General features: G+C 43.5%; 1 protein-coding gene across 1 annotated transcript; it reads left to right on the forward strand.

The window, feature by feature from the left end:
• Positions 1-2,183: 2,183 nt before the first annotated feature.
• On the forward strand, positions 2,184-12,350 carry LOC306941399 (uncharacterized protein). The gene is made up of 4 exons (XM_079526842.1): positions 2,184-3,281; positions 6,080-6,203; positions 9,942-9,997; positions 11,497-12,350. The coding sequence occupies exons 1-4, from the start codon at positions 2,421-2,423 to the stop codon at positions 11,632-11,634; spliced, it is 1,179 nt and encodes a 392-aa protein (XP_079382968.1). The 5' UTR covers positions 2,184-2,420; the 3' UTR covers positions 11,635-12,350.
• The last annotated feature ends 5,398 nt before the right edge of the window (positions 12,351-17,748 follow it).

Genomic DNA, 17,748 nt, shown 5'->3' on the forward strand with positions numbered 1-17,748 from the left:
TATGGCTTTAACTGTCACACAGGTATATCTATCTGTCTGTCTGTCTGTCTGTCTGTCTGTCTGTCTGTCTGTCTGTCTGTCTGCATCTTGGCTCCATGTGTTCATGCATACCTGCTATTCAGTGAACTACTGTTAAGTCTGTTATGTGTGCAAGTGTGTGCTCACCTGTTCAGAGATGTGAAAGCAGAAAGCACATGATGCTTTTATAACTCTTTCTTTGAAAGTCTGCCTGGACTTTTGAGTATCATAGAGCAACACCGGCACCTAGGGGTGTTAAACCACAATGCAGATTAAAACTGGGTGGTAGTAGTAATTGTTAACTTATTAGCCTATAGTATATCGAGGAACTATGTTTTATATAGCGCCATTATCCAAAACGCTTTACAATGTGCATTACATTCACCCCAATCTGGGAACCCATCAGCAAAAAAATCAATTTGCTCTGAATTAAATTAACACATTCACACACACAGATGGCGGTTGAAACCATGTATGCAAGGCAACAACCTGCTCTGGTCATCAGGAGCAGTTAGGGGCTCAGTGTCTGTCTTGCTCACGGACACTTACCCTGAGCCGGGCATCAAACTTGGAACCTTCCATTTCCCAAGCAGCTCTAGGGGAAACATCAAGGATAAAACACAATTGATTGATTTGTATTCACACTTCACAGTTTGTAGAATGGGTACAGTTCAATGAAAGTACAGGTACAAAAACTCCTACGAGGATAAAACCAGAAAAAGCACTAAGACTTGTTTACACCAGTGTCCTTCATTTTTAATTCAGCAACAATATACAGTATAGTCGGTGACTTATTTCCAACGTGGTCATTTGTCTCAAGTGGTTAAATGCCTCCTGCTAATACCGACATTTTGTTCTCTCTTTTCTTACCTGAATAAAGCAGAAATTATTAATAAAGTAGGCCTACTAATGCCAGCCTGGCCATAATAACTATAGGAATGATGAGTGCCAGTGGAGACAAGGAGATTGGGAGAACAGGGGATCATCCTGCCACATGGAGACAGTATTCAGTCACCAATCGATTCCATTATTAGTTTGACAATGTTATCTTATTGAAATTAGAATTTGTGATATAAAAAGGCTAGCCTACAACAATCACCAAACGTTAGGAATATCACAGAAAGACAGCGGTAGCTGTCCAGTGCTGAAATGCAGTCTCTAGCTGAGTGGTTCTCAAAGTGTGGTCCAGGGAACCCATGGGTTCTTGAGGGGGGTTCTAGCGGTCACCAGCTAATAGGTATAGCCTACCTATTGCAAAAACCAATCCAGACTACAGAGAAATTGGTGTGCAGAAAAACTAAAATGACCAGAAAGTCATGAAACTAAACTAAAAGAGGAAAACCGCCAATAAAAAAATGTAATAGACGTAATAACAAAAGAACAATCAAACAAACAAATGAATGAAATGAAATTAGCCTTGTTTTGAGTTTCTGTGGTAACGTCTTCAACTGCATGGTTACCTACCAGTAAGACAAGGGCGACATCTAGTGGACAAACTATCGCATTACAATACATCATTTTTGTACTGAACAAACAGGACTCCCATAGTATCTCAATGAATGGGATTCACCTATATATAAATTAAGGTAAAATAAATAATAAATAAATAAAAACTACAAGACGGTATAACTTCAACTTGGAGGGCGCCCTCTACTGGTATGGCATCATTATCTCACCACAATGCACACTTTAACTTCATGTTACTGTAGTATAAAACTCGTTGAAGGTCGACAGTTGATCACAGTCACACCAATTACTTTCTACTAACTCTACACTTTTAGGGGTTTCAGAATACTTACTTACTCCAATGGTCTTGCTGCAGCCACTGAGCCACACCACACATATCCCATACTGGTGCTGTAGCCTGTTACTATCTCATAATCGCATTATACAAAATTAATATAAATGTGAATTTGCACATGCAGTGACACACTTTGCATGCAATCTCCGTTATTTGAAGAAACAAATAAGTCAAGTGTGTGACTGAGTTGTTAACTTTTTAATACAATTAAAACTTTGTGTAAAATAAATAAATGTGAATAGGCCAGTGATACAATATTATGCATTTAGGAATTAGGACAGGTCATAATATGTGAGCAATGAGCATGCATCACAAGGATCACAAGATGCATTTCACCACCACTGTCGTAAAGCGGCTCCCCTGTGCACTGCTCGCTGTCGCAATGACATTTGCTTCGACAGCACTTTCCGGCAGCTGGGAAATATCGAGGAGAAAGCAACGACAAACGTCGCAGGGGAAACCCGTACCGCCGCACGAATCCTCGGATTTATGAAATATTCGGAGAAGTGACTTGTGTTCTTGTCAGCGAAGACCCTCCACGCCGTGAATGCAATCGCGTACAACGCCATCAAAGTGCAAATCTCCACCTTAATGCGGTGGGATGGCTACAGTGCCGACTGGGCCTAGTAGCGCATTGCCTGCATCCCCGGCCGAAATTACTCCCTTCCCCGGGGGTAGGAGCGTGGATTCTGGGGAGGACGGGCAGACGGGCCACGGCAGGGAGGACCCCGTCCCCGAGGAGTCGCAGGTCGGCGAGGAGGACAAGCGACAGGCGATCAAGAAAAATCAGAAAAACATGTTGTCGTCGCACTCTAACCCGACGGCGCTCCACCTCAAGATGCAAGCCCAGGAACAGCAGCAGCTGAACGGCATGATCAGCCCCCCGGAGGACGCTGACAGCCGCCAGCAGCGCACAGACAACCGACCCGACAATCCTAGCAGACCGTCCGATGACAACTGTGACAGCGCAGTGGAGGCGGAGGGGACACCGAGCGACACAAACAACAGCGAGCATTACCACCACGAAGGAGGCCCCCGTTCGAAAAGCACCGGCGGCCACCCTACTAGTCTCTTGAACAACACCACCATGAACGGAATGCCGAGTATCACAAGAACTGACTCTGTGCAAAGCTACCTGGACACCGGGGAGTGTTGCCCCCCCACGGAACCGCCGCGACCACCGAGCGAGCCCCCCGATCATCACGGCGGCGACTGGGATGTCGAGACACGCCTCGGCCCGGCGGTAGCACCGCAGCAGCAGCCCCCCGCGGCAGAGCTGGCGAGACTGGACCTGAACCCGAAAAGCGCCTCGGAAGAGAGCCACGGGATCCATTACGTCCGCTACGAGTCCGAGTTACAGATGCCATGGATCATGAGACTGATCACCAAGGACTTGTCTGAGCCTTATTCCATTTACACTTATAGGTACTTCATCCACAACTGGCCCCAGCTCTGCTTTCTGGTGAGTAGAACCATCTTCTTTACCAGCTGTGTTCCCAGCTTTGTTCCTCTGACTGCTTGTATGGAGATCATTATATTCAAGCTGCATTATGATCTGAGCCGGTTGTCTTGTCTTCTTAAGACCCGTTTCCCCACGCAGATGGCTATTTTGACTTGCCCATAATAGGTGTGTTGTCTAAGCCTGTATTCTGTCATCGCTGGTGAGTGGTGAGAAGGTATAACTGCAACCTCTCAGTGTTTATCCGACAGATATAGGGTGTGTCTACTGCTGGAGTTGGTATGTATAGTGCATTGCCTGGCCAGTGCACTTAAATAATCACCTGTCAGCCTGTCAGTCACAGGAGGCAGCAACACAGTGGTGCTATGTAGTCTTGGCCCACGTACACAAATACACAGTACAGCCAACAACTAGCACTTATAAATATCCCTCAGTGCACAAGGCCTGACAGGGAGTTTTTATTATAGCGCCCTTGGACGCTGCTGCTGCAGCCAGGACAGCGTATTTAGCAGAAGCTGACATATTTTCTTTACTTTAGTTTGGGAGACTTCAATAAATGCATACTTGGTGACAATGGCACACTGCATTCATTGCTAGGGTTGGGATCCAGAATTGGAGGAAGCGGATCCGACCAAAACTCAGGAACCGGAATCTGTTCCATGATCACATTTGGAACCGTTTTATGAAACTGTCTAGTATGGTATGGTATGTGTATTGTGGGCTTCACGTCTGTTATACAATTATAATACCAGTGGTTCTCAAACGTTTTAATTTCAAGGACCACCATAACTCTGAGAGTGTACACAAGTTCATTTGGTTCTATTGTACACTCTCAGAGTTGGAAATGGAACCCCCTCAAGTAACCCAGAGGTCCCTCCCTGGACCTCTGTTTGAGTACTACTGCAGTAATGTATGCAATACTGTGTTTATGAGTGAATTTGTGTTTACTGTTTATTAACATTTTTAATGAAATATAAAAACATATATAGCAATTGTTAAGGAATCGGACCGTTCAGAGGGAATCACTCAGGAATCGGTAAAATCCTAAAGGATCCCAACCCTATTCATGACTAACATGTTGCCCTCATTTCATTCTATATGAAGATGTTACGATCAGAATTGTATAGACTATAAATCGATAAAAGGTACTAAAGAAATGATTTGTTTGAAGAGACTATCCTTGTTGGATTGGGCGGCATCATGACAGGACTGATATAACACTATCTACTCCAAATCTGTAGAATTACTCCGCCTGCCCTTAGTTCTTGTGATACTTTCACGAGAGGGTTTCCGTCGGTGCTTTTCTGGTTAAGAGCAAATAGCAATACAATTTACAATTAAGGCATTTAGCAGACACAATAAGCAAGAACAACACATGGTAATACATTATCCTTCTGGGTCAGGTTGTGGCCTCCTGGTGGCGCTATAATAGGCCAATGTGAAAAGGGTGCCATTTCTTCTTACGCCTTGGATGGCAATTGGCTGATTTCAGGCATTTTGTTCCAAAAATGTGTTTAGCAAAAATCCACCTGTTGGTGGTGGCGCTATAACAGGCCAATATGAAAAGGGTGGGATATATTCCATTCCTCAGCCTAGTAGGAAAGTCTGTGAAATATTTCACGTAAATTGTACGCTGCATTCATGATTTGAGGCTTTGTGTTCAAAACGGGCCAATCCTGCAAACTTTGAAAGCCAATGTTAGCCAATTAGGATGGAATATGAAATATCAGACAGATCCGTCTTGAACACATGACTATAGAGATACTGTGTAACGATTTGTGGGATTTTTGGACAGAATCTGGAGGAGTAATGTGTTTTACAAAAGTTGGCCTCCTGGTGGCGCTATAACAGGCCGTTCTGGAAAATTTTGGGCAGAGGTTCATCGTTGGCATCCAGGGAGTGTGTGTGTGCAAAATTTGGTTACAATGGTTCATTCATTCATACATTGGGAGGTGAAGCGGCGAACAGTCGACGCCAGCATCCCACATTCACACTCACCAATGGTGGCAAGCTCACACCGACCAACACATTGGAGGCAATGTAGGGTTCAGTGTCTTGCCCAAGGACACTTCGACATGTGGACAGTAGGAGCCGGGAGCCACGGATCATTGGACGACCTGCTCTACCTGTATATCAAGAATCATACATGTAAGCTAAGAACCTCCGTCTTAACAGTGGAATAGCCATAGAATATAAATCCTAGTCTCATACCTACCAAAATATGTTCACAGTAATAACAATAACAAATGAGAAAAAGGTAAACCTACTATGAAACCTAGACTGGCTGCTGGATCAAAAGTTTGCCATGATGTAATCAAATGAAAATCTGTTACTTAAATAAATCTGTGTTAGTGTGGAGACTTTCTTGTACGAAATGTTCAGAACCACAGTGTGACTGCTTATGATGTCATGTCACCATCTCTTCTCACTTGGAGGCTGAAAATCCACTGTTGACTTGAACGCAGCACATGACAAGAGGAAATGCTTCGCAACCAGGGTCAGAGACGGGTCAGCTACTGTGTTGGCAGAGGGAGCTGAGCTTGCACCGGTCACTCCAGGAGTCTGTCCACGAACGAACGTGCGTCCGTCCGTGCGTGCGTGAGAGAGAGAGGATGTCCTGGTGGCTCAACCAAGTTATTGAGCTGACACGACCACATAATTACAACGTGCTGGTGTTCGAGTACGGCACAAGACTTGTATCGCGTGTTTCCCCTCTCTCTAGCCTCTCTTTCCTGTCATAAAATGCTTTGAAGATGAACCAAGGAATAACATATTTGTTTGTGTGTTTGTGTGTGTCTCAGGCCATGGTGGAGCAGGAGTGTGTTGGAGCCATCGTGTGTAAGTTGGACATGCACAAGAAAATGTTCCGTCGCGGCTACATTGCCATGCTGGCTGTGGACTCCAAGCACAGGAGGAAAAGCATCGGTGAGTCCTTCAGCCACTTTTGCACTGCATTGTAGTGTAGTCTCTCGTCTCGAGCCAGCTGTGTTGACTGACAGAAATCTCAAGTCCTTCTGTCATACAGTCTGCGCAAAGGAAGCACTGAAAACTTAGCCGGTCCGTGAGTAATGCGGATGTCCCACCTCCTCCCCGCTTTTGTTTCATCGTTGTAGTCCCCCAAACTTGTCCTAATGTAAATAAAAAATAATCCAAGCCATATGGTCATGTGGGTCATGACCAAAAGAATAAGGTCGCGAATACAAGCGGCCGAAATGAGTTTTCTTCGACGGGTGGCTGGCATCTCCCTTAGAGATAAGGTGAGAAGTTCAGTCACACAAGAGAGACTCGGAGTAGAGTCGCTGCTTCTTCACCTGGAAAGGAGCCATCTTAGGTGGTTTGGGCATCTGGTTAGGATGCCTCTCGGGCGTCTCCCTAGGGACGCAAAACCTCACACACTCCAGCACTTGGAGAGCTCAGCTCTCTGATTTATCCAGTGTTACTTCCCACAGTACTGATCCTAGAATTACCACCAGCACTTCATAATTTTACTACTTTTATCTCCTGTGAGCACCTGGTTGTTTTTTCTCATTTTTAGATCAATATATATACTGGGTTTGACTTTGTCACCGCCCATGAATCCTCCCTCTGACAGTCGCACCAAAGCACTTCTTCCCCTACTAGAGACCTGCGGATGAGCTTTTTTGTCACCCGAATCGTGTCCCAATGCGTCGCTGCGACGCGTTGTGACAGTGAGCTTGTAGTTGTGAGCTTGTAGATCAGCTACTTATACGTACTTATGCATACGTACAAACAATATGTCCCTCACCACTGTCACAGTTCACAAATGTTATGTAATGGTTGTATATTTCCATATCCATGGTAACAAGCCGTCCACGTTCATTCACATTCTCACATCACAACATGTTTAGGCATATCCAGCCGGCCCATCGTCGGCACGGTTAAGAAATTAAATCACTCCCAGTCCCACGCCAAACTTATATTCCTCCCTTCTTTTTTTATTTAGTTTTAAGTTTCTCTCAGACTCTCACTATAGCTGCCTGTTAGCCTAGCTGCCTGTAGCCTAGAAGACCACTGTGTTGTTGTTTTGCAAGGACCCGTCGCAAGCCAACGTGTATAGGCGTCTAATTTGTGCTAGGAGGAAAATTATGTAATGTTGTAAAATACTAACGCACGCATGGCGAGATTTTGTGCGTCTTTAAAAGCTATAATAGGCCTAAAGATAGATGCCATTAATTTATTTTCCGCATTATTTCACCTGCGGTTTATCCAATATTAATTTATACTATATTGCATTGACCCAAATCCACCCTAAACTGCGGTTACCCACAGCAACCGCAGCTAAATCCGCCAAATGGTTCTTTAGTAAAAACTGCTTCACAACAACAATGCTGGCGTAAGTAAGACATTAGCTGCAAAAAATAACTTTATTCATCCGTGGATTATTGTCAAGAATTTCCATACTCTTGTCTCGAATACTTTCTTTCACATTTCCTTGTTGACGTGCCTATGTGCGAGACAGAGAGAGTGACAGAAAGAGAGAGAGGTAAGTTAGCGAGCAAACAAGAGAGTGAAATTACATTCCAATATGAATTCTGTAACTGCAATATCTCGTATATAGAGAGTATGCGCATGCTTAAAGTGAATGGCACATCGAGTGGCAAATCGGGTGGCAAAGCAACAGGCAAAGTGAGTTTAACATCGTTTAATGTTGTTTAATGCAATCAGATATGACTTTTCTGTGTGGATGTATGGGCCAGAAAGTAGTTTTTTGCCACTCAGTAGGCGTTCCTGCATAACTTCCTGGTTTGATGATGATGTCACGCGCATACCCTCTATATCCAAAATTCAGGTTCAGGTTAATTTATTTGTTTTTCCCCGTGGGGCGATTTGGTTTACAGCAAGGCATAACACAGGCAGGTAACATGAAACACAAAAACACAGTAAAAAGGCACACAGTACACATAGAACAATAAAACAGGATGGCAGTTCAAGGTATCAGTGTAACATCATAATTCATAACATTTTCATAACAGTTGTATAAATAATTCATACAAGCGAGTCAGGTGACAAGTTAACTCCTCCTATCGGCATTTAGAGCCTGGATAGCTACAGGCACGAAGGAGAACTTCTACCTATTGCTTTTGGCCCCTGGAACTTTTAGGCGAAGGCCAGAGGGAAGCAGCTTGAACTCAGAGCTGAGGGGATGGGAGTTGTCTGTACAAATGGACTTGGCTTTCTTAAGCACCTGATTTTTAAATACTTGGACTACTGAAATTAACTCCGGCAATCTTTGAGGTCGTTCTCACAATCGTACCAAGATGGTTTTTGTCCTTTTATGTTTAGGTTTCCATACCAACAAATGATGGAGAAGGAGATAACTGACTCAATAAAAGCACTGTAGAACAGTTTCATAAGGGATTTGTCAATCTGAAATTTGGCGAGCTGCCTCAAGCAAAAGAGGCGTTTCTTGCACAATATTTCACAGTTCACATCGAATTTCAGGTATTTGTAAGTGTTCACCAGGTCGACTTGCTCACCATGGACAACACTGTTCTGGGGAACTGGGGGGGATCTCCTGAAGTCTACACACATTTCCTTGGTTTTCGAGACATTCAGTTAGAGAAAGGCATCCCCACACCAGGAGAGAAAGTCATCAAGTACTTGGCCATGACCAACTTCTTCATCACCAAGCAAGCTGACTATGATGGAGTCGCAACAATATGCTCTTTTGATTGGGTTACAGTACATACACTATAATATAAACCTTAGTTTGCTCTTCGTACAGGAAAATGCTTCTTTACTGGTGCTTTGGACTTCCCCCCGCATCTCTAGTAGAGCGTAGACCGTTGATAGGCTATTTAACCGTCAGTTTCTTCAACAAAACGCAGGACATTGAGTTCAGACTACTAAACTGTACATTTCAGAAAGTATTTCCACGATGCGTGGGGCAGTCAGGGGCCAACTTAGGCACGGCAGCATGCCAGGATTGCAATATGTTGGCAGAGAGATATGGCACGGCACTATACTGTATTACACTCTGTTGTACACTACTACACTTTTATGTGCTACACTGTACTGCAGTGACTTGTGGTATGCTGCACTGACAACTGATCAATGTACTGCATTGTACAAAGAGTGAGCCCTGTTTATTGCAAATGTCTTTAACCCGTTTAGGCCTGACGTCAACATTTAAAAAATGTCTTCAAAATCCTGACCGTTTTCTGAAAAACCTAATGTTTCTTGTATCAGTGGTGCTCAATATTTCATGTCAAGGACCCCAAAAACTATATGTTTTCTGAAAATATGTTGTTCCAGGGACCTCCCCAGAAGCAAATATTTGAGTTAAAATGTTCACTCTGTAATAATGAGGCACATTTTCACGACTTTTCAAAAATAGCAGATCTACAAGTTCATAGCGCGGCACTCGGTGCCGCGCTATGAGCTTGTAGATCTGCTATTTTTCAATAGCTAAAGTATAACATAATGCTTTAAACACCAAAAGGGGTTCCCGGCCCCAAAATGGGTTAAATAAGTTATACGTACATGTTCTGCCAGTGTGCTCAGTCACTTTCCGTAGCGTGCTCTGTGAAAGGAACTTCTGAAGTAAACAAGAACAATATACAAACCCAAGGGCTGCTTACACTGGCCATTGTGTGCTTCTTATCTATGTGGTTTGGCTGAACTGTGCGCCTTCTGTTTCAGGTACTAACTTGGTAAAGAAGGCCATCTATGCCATGGTAGAGGGCGACTGTGACGAGGTAAGAGAACTGCCTCAAGGGCCAACGGAATATAGATGCAGATACAGGGAACAGACGCGTACAGATACAGAACTGCAAGGTTCCCAGTTCGATCCTGGTGTATGAATGTGTGTGAATGTAATGCACAATACAGCTACACGCGACACAGAGGCCCCTTTTGAACTGGTTCAGTTATTTTTTTCCCGCCTAGGCCTAATATTGAACCAGTGTTTCCACTGAATATTAGTTGGTTCGGAACTGGAACCAAAAAATGATAGCCGCCTCCGTGAAAGTGCCAAGGTTCCAAGAATGTAGAACAGAAACAGTTCTAGAACCAAAGTTATTTTGGTTCAAAAGGGGCCAAGCTGTGTTGTTGAAATGATTTAAAATCAAAATGATAGAGCAGAAATTTGACACGGACAGTTTGAGATTGATTCCGTGTCTGTCCCCTTCGCTGCATCAGACAAAAGGATGACCTTTTTATGTCACCGTATTGCTGTTCCTTTTCTTTTTCTGAGTTGGGTTACACAAATGTGGATCAAATGCATTTATTCATTCATCATCATTATTTTTGTCTTTTAGCAATCAGGCATCTGAAAGAAATGTAAAATCATATTTTCCTGAACGTTATCATTACAATCACACTAAAGGTGGAGTTAGTTTCAGTGTGTGGTGCTTTGTGTGCCTCACAACAACGGCATCCACACCAGTCAGCGACACATGAGTTGGGTGCATTTTTTCTTACAAGAAAAACAAGAAAAACAATCCCAAAACAAATATCTGCTGACTGACTGATTTCATTCAAAACACAAGTTTGGGACGGAAGGGAATATATTGCTCCATGTCTATTTATACATCAGTTCCTCCATTAACCACTCCAAACCCCTTCATTGAGTGCCCTGTTTCATACAGTTGTTTTTTGTATGATGGCGGAACACATGGCGGAAATGGGCGATCCGTAAACTCACAACGCGACCACGTTGCATTGTGCGACGTTGTGAGTTTGTAGATGGCCGTGTACAAACTGTACATGCCCGGACGGCAGGTTTAAAGTGGTTAACTCACTAACTTGACAGTTGAGCTCAAGGTCCTTTACTGTCAAGTCTTGTACATAAGAGTAAAAAATACTTTTGTTAGGCCGGTCGGACATTGCAAGGATTTATATACAGATACATAAGGCTAAACAAGAAATTAAATGTTTTTTACAGGTGGTTGCCCTAGCAATATAAAGAATACAAGTGCATCTGTGTCTGATCGTTTGGCTTAGAGGCCAGCCCTAGAAAAGGACTGTTTTTGTCCTAGCGTGGCAAAGGAACAGACAGCTCCACCTTGAGTGACAGGTTGGCCAACCAATCATGAAAAGGTTGCCACTACATCGCGACTACTGCTTTGGGTGATTGTTGATAGGAAAAAATATATATATAAAAAATATATACTTTTGTTCGGCTCAAAAGTAGAGCCTCAGACATCGAAACCGAAACTTGTCCACTGACATGGCTGTCTCGTCCCCGTCTCCGCAGGTGGTGTTGGAGACGGAGATCACCAACAAGTCCGCCCTGAAGCTGTATGAGAACCTAGGCTTTGTCCGAGACAAGCGGCTGTTCAGATACTACCTGAATGGAGTGGATGCCCTGCGACTCAAACTGTGGCTCCGCTAGAGGAACACAAATCAAGGCAATTGGACAGAGGGGGTGTGTGTGGTGGGCAGTGGAGTGTTGCTCACCTCCTTTGACGATCAGCTCAACAGCCTCAATCCTGCCCCATCATTTCACCCCCCTTTTTCTTCTTTTTTTGACATGCACGCATACACTATTACACACACAGACTATACACACACACAGACTATACCCACACACACACACACACACACACACACACACACACACACACACACACACACACACACACACACACACACACACGTGCATAGAGTACTCATACGCAGTACACCTACAAGAAACAAAGTGTGAGAGTTCATATGCATCGACACACACGCCCCATGTATTTTATTTGGTCCTCTGACCTCTTCAAAGAACTCATCCTGAGGCTTAAAACGGACTATTAATCCCACCAAAAGTTTTTATGAATATGGCCCTTATAGTCGTTGGACCCTAAGAGGAGGAGTTAAGGGCCGTGGGTGGGGAGAGGAGGGCCAGTGAAGGTTGTCCTGGATGACCTTGCCTCGGACCATATGACCTTTTAGACCTTCAAGCTTGGACCCCTTGTTGACCAGGAAGTGAGGTGCGAGGCAACTCGAGGCGGGTAGGCCACATGTTGGGGTTTTTTCCGTGTGGAAACGCCACTGCTCGGAGAAGGAGGCACCACAGTTATTCACCCGAACACAGGAAAACCAACACCAAGTCAAACCAGGACACATGACATAGGGGAGGGGAGGGCAGGGGAGGGGGGTGACCCATCGCAGACTCGGAAGAAAATAGTTGTGGAGTTTCTTTTTGTGTTTCTTTTCCTTTCTTCTTGGTGAGTTAGACAGGATGGAAAAATCTATAGTGTGAATGACTGTTTGTACTGCCGTGTGTTTTCGGGAAAAGGTGCGTGTGTGTGCGTGTGCGTGTGTGTGTGTGTGTGTGTGTGTGTGTGTGTGTGCGCGCGCAGATAGGACATGTGGGTGGTTTGTGTGTTTGTGTATGCAAAATGTGCGTGTTAGTGCCTGCTTTGGCGGAAAGAAAACTTGAGAGTTGTGTGCATCGTCATAATGTGTCATCTGTGTTGTCCCTCGTCCTGAAAGCGAGGACAGCGCCCGTTTGCCATCCTGTCTCCAGCATCAGGGCCGATGCTTTTATTGGAACGTGTCTGGGGACACGTGTGACGAGTATGTGTCAATTCGCAAATGCACAAATCTCAGCCTGGTCTGGGACTTGACTTCCCCCGCGCCACACAGACACATTCCTCCGTGTAAACAACAACTTTTTGGTGCAAAGCAGGTAACTTAAACAAATCACTCCCCCTTAGTAGCTCCGACTTTGCCCCAAAATGGTGGATAATTCTGTTCCTCAATCCCCAAAGGAGAGTGGAATGAGTGGATGTTCTTTCTTTATTGCATTTTTCCCCCCACATCCCCCTTCAGATGGACTGCCAGGCACAGTGAAATGTCCCTTAAAGAAGAATCGGACTCTCTTTCTGGTTTGTTCTTTTACACAGAGCCCTTGGGGTGGTCTATCTATCTACTGTGTCTGTCTGTCAGAGCCCGACTGATGCCAGATTTATAGGTCTGATTCAATTTGAAAAACTTTGATTTGATCAAATTTCTATTGAGAACATTTAACTTATAAGCAAAGCTAAATAACAATAAACATTTTGACAGATTATATATATTTTTTAATTAAGTGTACAATGTATATTAAACTAATACACTTCAATACATGAAAAGAACGTTTAACGTTAATTATACAATCAACAATCAACTTGATTTAATTTAACCACTTAGCCCTATTCCCTTTTTAGATTTTTGAAAATAAAATTGGGACACATTGGCTACATAACTGCCGATACCTATTTCGTTAAAAGAAAAGTCAAATAAATAATATATCGGTTGCGTTCTACCATCTATTACCCCTCTTACCACGTAGAATTATCCTTAATTCTCATTGGTTACAAGTGCCACTATACCCAGCACCACTCACACAGACTACGGCCCGGGAGTTCTGCCTGCTAATAGGCTGGACACTTGGCTCTCTGGTGTCAGCATCAGACTGGAGGGGGCTAGTATTATAAACATGCTGGATTCTTGTTTAAATATTGTGTGTGTGTGTGTGTGTGTGTGCGCGTGCGCCTGAGAGTGTTTGCGCTGCGTGCGATTTCGATAAAAGGAAGAAAAGAAAAGTATTCTTAGCAGATTCATATTTTATTATTTTTTGTTGACTCTCGGCTTATCTAGATTGTTCCACTATACACCTGTACAACCTCATGCTGGCTGCCCACAGCTTTTGAGTCCAGCTCGCATCATGCATCCCAGCCAGGTGCCCTGCTAACTTTGATGCACTAGTAGTAACAAACCTCTCAAACATCAGAAAGACACCCACCTGGGAAACACGGTAACACCAGGATGCTCCAATTCTCCACACGGCAAAGACACTTTGCATTAGTAAATGTTGTTTGTTTTTCTTAGTTTTAACTATAGTAAAATGAACAAAGGTCAGATGCACTTCTTTTGGCAATTGCTGCTTGTGTGTGTGTGCGTGCGTGCGTGCGTGCGCGTGCGTGTGTGCGTGAGTGAGTGTGTGTGCGTGTGGAATCGGTTCTGTCTAGATTTTGTCTCTACTTTTCAGAGGCCGCACACAGGGAAACCACAGCACTCTATGGTGCAGGCTTTTGTTCCAGCCCACTTCTAACAAGGACAATAGGACTAGTTAGTAATGGGCCTGGAAGGAACTGTTTTTTTTTGTGATCTGATAACACAGGACTAGGAGACAAATGTGTCGATCGTTAGCAAAGCTTGAAAGGGAGAATAAACACGGCAAACCCTTCTGTGCATTGTTGCCGTTTGAATGACTTCCACAATACAGGTCTGAACATTTTTATAGTGGAATCTGAGTTTAGATGATGAACAGTAGTGAGTCAAGTAATGCAACTACACGTCTATGCACTTTGATCCTGCCTACAATTCACACAGATCATTGCACCTGTGTTTTTTCCTGTTCCAGCCAGTGAGACGTCCAAAGTGAATATTCAATATTCATCGATTAATATCATATTTTTGCAAGTTTTCGGCGAGTGACATGCCATCATACATTAGGCCTCATGGTCTCACTTTCTCCAATAAAAGAAATTGGATAAATTATGTAATTCTTCCATTTCAGCACAGTCATGAACCTTAAATCTGTAAAAAAAAATAGAGGTAAACTGAGATTAGCCCTCTCTCTCTGAGATGCATTGAGGAAATGAATAGTGCAGTTCAGTCGAAATTAATGGAGTCTGCGAGGCCACGAGCTGAAGGGGAGAGTACATGTTTACAGTCCTGTCGACCCACACAACAACCTGTGTATGTTTGCGTGTTTGAGGTGGGGGGGGAGACATGCCCTTTTTTATTTTACAGATTTGTATGCGAGTGTTTGGTCTTTGTTCATCAGATTATATCGAGAGCACCTTTTTTGTGAATCTGTTTTTAGTTTTTATTTTATTTTGTGGATGGGTGTGGGGGGGGTTGGTTGGTTGATTGAGTTTTATTATTGAGGTTTCTGGTGAATTTCTGTGCTTGGATGATTTTTGGAGTTTTGCCTAGAAGAGAATGACCAGGTTGTAAAGCAGATTATGTCATGAATGAAAGAGGAAGAGTTATAGAAGCTGTTCACTTCCTCTGCCTATCCGTCACCAACCAGTGACGGATCTTTCCGGATTTATGCATATATTTACTAGTTGGTCGCTGGTGTCACACTTACTGAAGATTCATTTAGATCTGCTATTTTTGGTGGGTGGCAACATGCGCAATTGAGTATCTCAACCCGCTTAAATCTTCCCCTCACAATCAAAAATGACGACGTCTTGGTCTAATATGAGTTTCTTCTAGAGGTGTATGGGTCTTCTATCCTTTTGATATGGGCCATGATCCTAATGAATTTACCTTTTACTGTCTGTACCCCATCACTGTCTGGCTCTCCTCTTTCATACGATGACTTAACAGACAGGAGAGGTGTAACCTGTTACAATATTTCTAACCAGCTGTGTATGAGGAGGCAGTTTGGTGATAAGTTGCGCACTGTCTTTGTTCTGGTTTTTGTGGAACGGGTCTCCCCTCTACACCCTCCATGTTGTGACATGTGCAACTCTGGCAGTGCCATTAGGTTTTATGGGCATTACAGCCTGCCACAGTGAGTCAAACGGCTCAGCTTAGACTATGAGCATCAACTGAAAGGACTTTGTCGTCAATCTCAAATCTGTAGCCGTGGCCTGTGGCGATGCCTAAGAACAACCCAATACTCAGTACCAACTGCTCCTTGTCACGGCTCGACTGTGTTCACAAAAAGAGATGTGACTTGTTTTGCCAGTTAAAGTGTTCAAATGTAATCGTGTCTTACAAGAAGGACTTTTTACTTTCATGGACTTCGGGTGGCCATCGCGTCACCTGCTAGCTTACACTAAAAGCCCAATGTACACCACGGTGCATGGCGGTGTCGCTTTCGGCAAGTAGATACCGCTGCGTGACGAAGGTATAAATTGGACTCAACCGTTCCCAGACCTAATCCCACAATCCTCCGCCCCTCCCAGGAAGACCTTTGCTTAAAGAACAGTCTGCCGATGTAATGAGCAAAACGTGACTCTGCAATTAAGCTGCTCCACTCACCAGAACCAACTACAGGGGCCTCTTGCAGGCTTCGGGGCGACCGGAACCGGCCCCCTGACTGACTCTGCGGGCCATCTATAAAAGTGGGCTGAGGGGAGAGAGAAAAAAGGGGCGTTTTGCATGTCAGATTTTTGTTTTTGATTCCCTGCCCCTCTTCCCCTTTCTCCTCTTTTCATTTTGATCTGAAAATGTCCAACAATAGCTTTTATTTAATGTGGGGGGAAAAAAAGAACACAGAAATAAATTATTTGATTTTTTTAATGCTGTAAGCTGGATTGTAGTGACTGGTGCCTGTTGTGTCGTGTCAGTTCTGTTTCTATCACCCCAAACAGGTTTAGCTTGGTGACTATTAGTGAAGTTTGAGGTTATGAGGGGTCTTTTATTTTAGGGCAGAGATGTGGGGATATAGAAACCTATAGTAAAATGTTTGTCTAGACTCAGAACGTAAAAATGTACCTAATCATAGGTCTAATCATATCGTTGCTGTTGGGTTTGTTTGTAAATTAGTGTCCCAAATGTATCATACTACACTAGTGTCACACGAAAGCATCAAATGTAGCAGATACACAGGCTCGAAACTCGGCGTAAAGCAACACCTTTTGAGCTCGTAGATCTGCTATTTTTGAATTTGAATCCTGAAACGTAACAGTTTTGGACATTTGAGGTTTCCACCCGACAGCCGATATTTTATTCTGAAGTAGTTTTTCGAAGCCCTTCTGATATGACATTCTGAAAACCGATCACTTTTCATGGTTCCTCAGAATTGTAGATATTGTTGGAGAAAGGTTTGAAGCAGTGCTATGTACTTACATTAACCAATTATACTCTCTATACTTGGATGTATAATTAAATAGCGATTTACAAGCTCACCGTGTTGCACGCTTGTAGATCTGCTATTTTTGAGCAATGTTCACCTTATGACATGCCGGAATGGGGCCACTACTTTAATGGGAGGTTAACGAGCGGATATTTGCCGTGTACACACATGATATCTGACAGGTGTAATTCATTTATTTGCCATCAATATATGACATAACGCTGATCCCAAATATATATATATACAGGCAATATTTGTGCATGAAGCACATCAGACAATATACATTTGATACTTGAAACGTAAGAAATTATCAGCATAGAGACTGTAGATCGGTTGTACAGTATGTACATTAACATTATTCAGATGAACAACACATTTTTAAACCTCTTTAAAACCCTTTTCTGTCCTCCTACATTGGTAGAAACTTGATGGCTGAGATCTTAGAATCACAAAGTAAGCAACAATACACCCAGCAGCGACAGCCATCACCATGCCTTCTTAAGGCAGTATGATTTTGGAGGGTCCCCAGGACCCCAGCTGACCGTAAAATTGTGAGCATTCAGATCAGCTATTTTCACCATGTTTATCTGTGGAACAGAGTCAAACTAAATTATGTTATTTTGGAGGGTCATCATGACCTTGAAAAGGTTGAGAACC

The sequence above is a fragment of the Electrona antarctica genome (assembly GCF_951216825.1).
Source record: "Electrona antarctica genome assembly, chromosome: 17".
NCBI lineage: Eukaryota > Metazoa > Chordata > Actinopteri > Myctophiformes > Myctophidae > Electrona > Electrona antarctica.

Excerpts from the sequence above, each read along its gene's own strand:
- LOC306941399 (XM_079526842.1), top strand. The coding sequence starts at position 2,421 with ATGGCTACAGTGCCGACTGGGCCTAGTAGCGCATTGCCTGCATCCCCG. Across the intron at positions 3,282-6,079 it reads GGCCCCAGCTCTGCTTTCTG|GCCATGGTGGAGCAGGAGTG; the intron begins GTGAGTAGAACC and ends TGTGTGTCTCAG. Across the intron at positions 6,204-9,941 it reads GCACAGGAGGAAAAGCATCG|GTACTAACTTGGTAAAGAAG; the intron begins GTGAGTCCTTCA and ends CTTCTGTTTCAG.